The sequence below is a fragment of the Nanorana parkeri genome, unplaced genomic scaffold (genome assembly GCF_000935625.1).
Source record: "Nanorana parkeri isolate BGI_ZX_2015 unplaced genomic scaffold, ASM93562v1 scaffold1363, whole genome shotgun sequence".
In the NCBI taxonomy this organism is placed as follows: domain Eukaryota; kingdom Metazoa; phylum Chordata; class Amphibia; order Anura; family Dicroglossidae; genus Nanorana; species Nanorana parkeri.
The window spans coordinates 22,593-28,776 of record NW_017307631.1 but is presented as its reverse complement, the minus strand read 5'-3'; the positions used below and the strand labels follow the sequence as shown (position 1 = coordinate 28,776).

The 6,184-nt window shown below is 42.3% G+C and overlaps 1 protein-coding gene across 1 annotated transcript in view; it reads right to left on the bottom strand.

Annotated features, from left to right (window-relative positions):
- Positions 1-254: 254 nt before the first annotated feature.
- TRIB2 (tribbles pseudokinase 2) overlaps positions 255-6,184 on the bottom strand; it is a 15,622-nt gene continuing 9,692 nt past the window's right edge. The window contains exon 3 of the mRNA XM_018569587.1: positions 255-1,044. Within this exon, the coding sequence (XP_018425089.1) occupies positions 576-1,044 (469 nt within the window). The 3' untranslated portion in view covers positions 255-575. The remainder of the gene's footprint in view (positions 1,045-6,184) is intronic.

Here is a 6,184-nt window from a genome sequence, read left to right as displayed (position 1 = left end):
AAAAATAAGTCATTCTAAACGTTAGCACCTACTTTAAATGTCAGTGCAGCCAACTAAGTTTTACTTTTCTATAGCGTGCTGTACCGCTTTGGCACAGGTATAAAAAAGTAATAGCCAATTGTACCTTCCCTGAACAATGGCACGAGAAAAACTAACAGTGCGATGCCAGGAAGTGCATGGCAAAACATTGAGAAAAAAAAAAAAAACTGTATTACTAGGAGTGAAAAAGCTGCACTGGGATTGGCTTTTGGTAGCTGAACTGGAATTGGCTTGTGCAGTCTCCTTGGCTCCATAGAGGGTGAAGCTACAACTGATCCATGCTTAATTTTTCCAAAAAGAAGAAAAAAAAAAAAAAGGAAAAACAAAAACTAGATTAACTGTATAGCAGCCTTAATGCTACATCTGTAGAAGAGTTCCTTGCAGAACCGTCTTCTCAAAAATCAAGGAGCCCAGAGCAGCATATTTCAAAGTGACCGTCCTGGAACAATACGGATTTCAAATACTATAGTCCGGAAGGACTCCTTCATGTGGACATGTTCAGCTCAAGTACCGAAAAAAAAAGGAAAGTTTTGTGCTCAATTAAAAAAGGGGTCCGTTTCCTCATCCATATTGACATCAGGCACCAATTGATCTGAAACTTCCTTAGCACCATATCCTGAATTCAATGCATTGAAATCTGTGGAAAACCAGGGATGGTCCAGAATTTCTTGAGATGTAAGCCGTTCTGACGGATCCCGTCGAAGAATGCTACGTATGAGGCATTTTGCCTTGGGCGACAAGGTCTCTGGAATGTTAAACTGGCCGCGACGGATTTTACTGAACAGGGAGCTAGGTTCAATGTCATGAAATGGGTATCGTCCAACCAACATGGTGTAGAGCATTACGCCTAGACTCCATACGTCAGCCGCCTTGCCAGAGTAGCTGCCATTGGTGTTCAGGATTTCTGGACTAACGTAGGCTGGGCAACCATGCTTGTCTGATAGAGAATCATCCAATCCCGACAGAACATAAGCATCTTCCAAGCTTTCCAACTTGACTTTAGTCCTAGGATAAGGGCAAATAAAAAACAGATTCAGATTATATATGAATTACAAGCAAATATACAAAATAAGACAATTTTAGAAGGAACAAATCCTCCATCCAAAAACAGGCCGAATTAATATTTTTATTGATAACATTACCATCAATACTCTCCCGATACCGAAACTTCCAGTCAGAGGGAGATCTTCCTTTCCAATCAGGAAGCCGGGTGGTGGGATTATGACGTACCTCCCAGCTTCCTGATTGGCCTATAAACCGGCTTCACTTGTTCCTAGGCAGCCTGGCTTCCTGACCAATCAGGAACCCGGGCGGCAAGTCATGACCCGCCTCCCTGCTTGGTCAGGAAGCCAGGCTGCCTAAGAACAAGTGAAGCCGGCTTCCTAGCCAATCAAGAAGCTGGGAGGCAGGTCAATGCATGCTGCCCAGCTTCCTGATTTGCTAAGCAGCCTGGTTTCCTGACTGATCAGAAAGCCGGACAACGCCTCATGGCTCGTTGCCTGACTTCCTGATTTCACTAGAACACCGCCTTCACAGGCAATAAAGATGCCCGATGATGGGTCACGGTCTGCCGCCCTACTTCCTGATAATCGGGGCACAATGCACCGGTACTCGGTATTGGCAAATGGCGAACGAAAAAATAAAAAAAAATCGGTACTTGTACTCGATACAGAAAAACTGGTATCGGTGCATCCCTAAATCAATACTACTACTACTACCCACCAGCAGGATAACCCCACAATTACATGAATGCCCTAGTAGGATTAACTGGCTAACCTACTCCAAAGTTACATTTTTTTGTATCATATGCAAGCTCCAATTTCTTAAAAAAAAAAAAAAAAAAGTGTGCTTACTAACCCTATCCACAGTCAGGACTGAGAGCCATAAGCTGACTGCATGGTTAGTAGATCTTAGTCTTGACAGTCACCTACAGCTTAAGTCCTCACTTAAGATCAGGAACCAGAATGCTTTCTAGATCATGTAATCACCAAGTCGGCTATGGTCACATGCAGGCTGGAGTCTCTATTGAGTTGGTTTGGTCATTAAATGCCTGTCTGCCACCGTTTTTTTTTTTTTAAACACACCAGTTTAGATCCACTTTAATATGCAAGAGGCCTTGTTTCTATGTATAGTTTTAATTATCCATGTAAATGGGGTCAGCTTTTTTGATGTCATCTAAATGCAGATTAAACAGCAGATTCTCTGCAAGAAGAACTGGCAGCCAGAGTCAATTTTGCTTAGGCTGGAGTGATGAAACAGAAATGTTATATTCACGCTAGACAAGAGGTTTGCTTTGTCCCACTGCATAAAACGCTATTGGAGTGGCTTATATGTGCCCTGTCGATTTATGCGAAGGGTGAGTTTTAATGATAGGTCCACTTGAATGTACAGGGGACCGACTCTGCAACACTCCTTCCTCTTTGTGTTTTATGTGTTAGTCATAAGGATGCAACAGTGTGGGAGGTAGGCAAGGACATAAGAGGTATCCTAGAGTCTGCAGATGTTGATATCAACCTATTTAAAGTCAGTAAAAAGACACACAACCTTACACATGGCCAACAACTCCATTTGGCGCATCTGACAGCATGCATTTTAATATCCAATCAACTACGTACCCTATTAACAGCGCCATGGTGAGGGCTGTAAAACAGCCACAAAATGCACTGCACTGGCTAGAGCGGGTGGCAATTTTGAACTTTATCTTCTTTCTATCTTAGAGTTACATTCACATGAAAACTAGTTTCCACACCCTCCACACTGCAAGGGTTAAATGTTTGTAAAGTCTATGGGTAGAAGAATAAGGTGTTATACAATCTGTGCCCCAAAGTCTCTTCTTTAAGGATGTCATGACATACAATGTGTGCCCTATAGCCCTGCATTGTACGCAAGGACAGTGAGGGCTCGTTCACAACGCAGAGCGTCAGGGAACTGAGGAGAGCACCTGAAGCCTACCAGAGTCAGGGATAGGGTAAGTAGTACACCTTACTCTACCCCTAGATCTAACAAGCATTTAATCTTTGCATTCGGAGGGTTAGTTCTCGTGTAGTTCTAAGAATTCAGCTTGGAAGCAGAACTACAACATTATATCATTTACAGCCAAGGAAGATGCCATCTTAGCCTCTACTTGGATCGCAGTTGCCATGGTGCTGCACATGATCACCTAGGACATCAGCCATTTGAGGGCTGGAAAGGTGGGTTGAGAGCCATTGGCAACCTTAACAGTAACTGTTTTGGGAGACCATTAAAATTGGTGGATCTAGTTCTGCTAAAAGTGGGTCTAGTTCTGCTAAATGTAAACTGCCATCTACAAATGTCACCATGCTAGTTTTGCTCCTTTAACAGCAAAGTGCCCCGACAGCTCAGCTCTTCTCCCTCCTCCCATATATTGACCATATATTGACCCATTGCTTACTCACTAAATAAGGTAGGTCAGAATTGGTGACTTCTAAACACTGGTTGCGCATAGCAGGGCAAGCCAAATTTTTTGGGTATTTAGTTTCTGTACAGATGACCAAAGCCGACATGTAAGCATCCATGCAAGCATCTGGTATAGATGCTTTCTTGTTGTGGTGAAAGGCAAAGGGGCGGGGGGCACAGGTTTACTTTAAAATAATAAGGGTAGACATTTCCTCAATTAACTTGCTGATTATGTTGCAATAGCCTGGTCATAAAGGGGTAAAACATCTGTAACATCATACTGTAACACATATCAAGGATCAATACTTGGCCAGCTTTATTAGATTCTGTTTCTCTCAAGTCATGAAGCTTGTCAAAAAGAGGAAGCAATTGAGCCTGTGAATGCTTTCCCATTAGTGGTGAATGAAACCACAGAAGCCTAAATCAGAGGCAGCCATGGCCCTCAGAAACAGGAAATGCATCGTTGTCGCCATGGGAACAGACAGGGAACCCCAAGCAAGACAAAAGCTACTTTGATAGGGGCATTCAATCATGGCATTCAACACTCTTTACTTGTCTGTACAGCAACAAAAACAAGCAGATCAATTAAATTCTTTAGGAAACTATTTCATCAACACCTTTTTCTGTAAATTGCCATTTCCACAAGACCACACTTTAAGCTTAATCGTAATTTGTGCTCCAGGTTCGGTAACTAATTAACATGGCTTTAGCGAACATGAATAGATTGAAAACGTATCCCAATAGCACCTAGGCAGGATTTTCACGTAAATAGAGTGCTGTGAGAAAAACATGGAATCGAGGGGGGCATCTTGATGAGAAATCTGAGGAGAATTATTAACGGATTTCCCTGCCTGTTTCCAAGGAGACGAAGACGTAGTTTCAGTCTCCAAGAATTACTGCTGTACTTCTGTGGTTTCCCCTCAGTGCTAATGGAAAACATTTTGCATTCAGTTTCATCTCGGAAGACCTGGTAACGTCTTAGCCAGATGTAGCTTTTGAACGAGTCAAAGACAAGGGAGGAATGTTTTATAACATAAGACAAATCTAAAAAGATAAAAACTGGATACATATATGGAAGAGGTCTCTCGACACGCAGAAAACAGTTAATGATAAAAGGAAACTGTAAATGAGAATTATATCTTCTATGTCTGCACAGTAGCTATGTGGGAAGCACTTGCTGTGCCAGGTCATGGGAGCAGTCCCCACTAGGACGTTATATGAAGTCTGCATGTTTAGGAGCACCTGAGGGAAGGGTAGATTGTAAATAATACATTGCACAGTTTGAACTGTTATTTCCACGTTTAGTGAATGGAATAACTACTGCACTGTAGCAAGCCCCAGGTTGTTTTTTTTTAGTTTTTCATTTTTGGACCAAGAATGTGAACCACCATGTACAGTAAACTGCCCATTTTCTATCATTCAAGCAACTGGCACACTCAAACAACCAGCACAAAAAAAAAAACAGGTCATCAATTTTGTTTGCAGGTTGTTTGATAGACATGTGGACACAAACATTTTGGTAGCAAGTAAAATGTATTTAGCGTTAACATAATCCTTTAAATCTGTAAGCAATAGCTATGCTTGCTATTAGCCATTTCAAATTGCAATAGCCAATAGCAGTGCTGGCTATTGCACCCGCACACAGCAGAGAAGCAGACCAGAGAACTTTCCACCTTCGGGGCGGTTGCTTGAAAGTTACTATTAACTCTCAAGCAAGCGGAAACTCCCCGTGGGTGCCGGATAACTGGGAGTTTACAGTACCTAAGAGGTCCATGTCTGTGGGCTCCAATATACATCTACAGCCTATGCAGATTCAAGGTTTACCCATTTGTATGTTCTTCCCAGGTCTGTATGCTTGCGCCACATATTGCCGTTTTCTTCTGTCAATACAAAACTAACCAGCAGGCAAATCCCAACTATATACAGACAGACATCTCATTGAGAATGTCATGACCTACTGCAATATGCCATAAGGCATAAGACATAAGGCAGAAGGTTTTTTTTTTATTTTTTTTAGAAGAAAGCCTCATTGACAATAACTAGAGAGAGAAACTTAAAAGTTACGCGTCAACTGTAATTTTTAAGGAACATTGGCTTCCTAGCTCCTGGAATTTGTCCAGCCCTGCCACAACACTTGGTCAGCATGTGCCTTTCGGGTTCTTCCTTCCTTCCTATTCAATGACTGCTTACGCAGGTTTCCAACAATTTGGAAAATCCGTGTGCAATCAACAGGGTGGCAAGTACTTATCACTGACCCCCCTGGGAAGTCCTGCACCACCCGGTCCTTGCCTGGTAGGCACAGCAAGTTATGTTAAAGGCAGACTTGGTATGGTCACCATTTGATTGGCTCCTACATGGGCCAAGGAGATTAGAGTTATCAAGTGGCATTCCATTACCCCAAGGCTCCAGAAGCAGCCGTACCAGACACCATTTTCAAATAGCACTTGGAAACCCCTTTTTGGCATAAAGAAGTAATCAACTTCCAACCAAAACAGGCCCTAGTGTGGGTTACTGAAAAGTAGCTTAATGACGTCACGTTATGGATTTGCATCCTGCCTGCACAATGTGCCGGCTTTAATTATGCACTTAATTGTTCTGGTTTACTTCATGATCCCAAGTATACATACATTTACTTCTAACAATAACTACTATAAATGTAAAAAGGTCTAACGTACATAGAAAAACCCAAAACAAGCATTAGATACCATACTGCACATGCATGGGGATC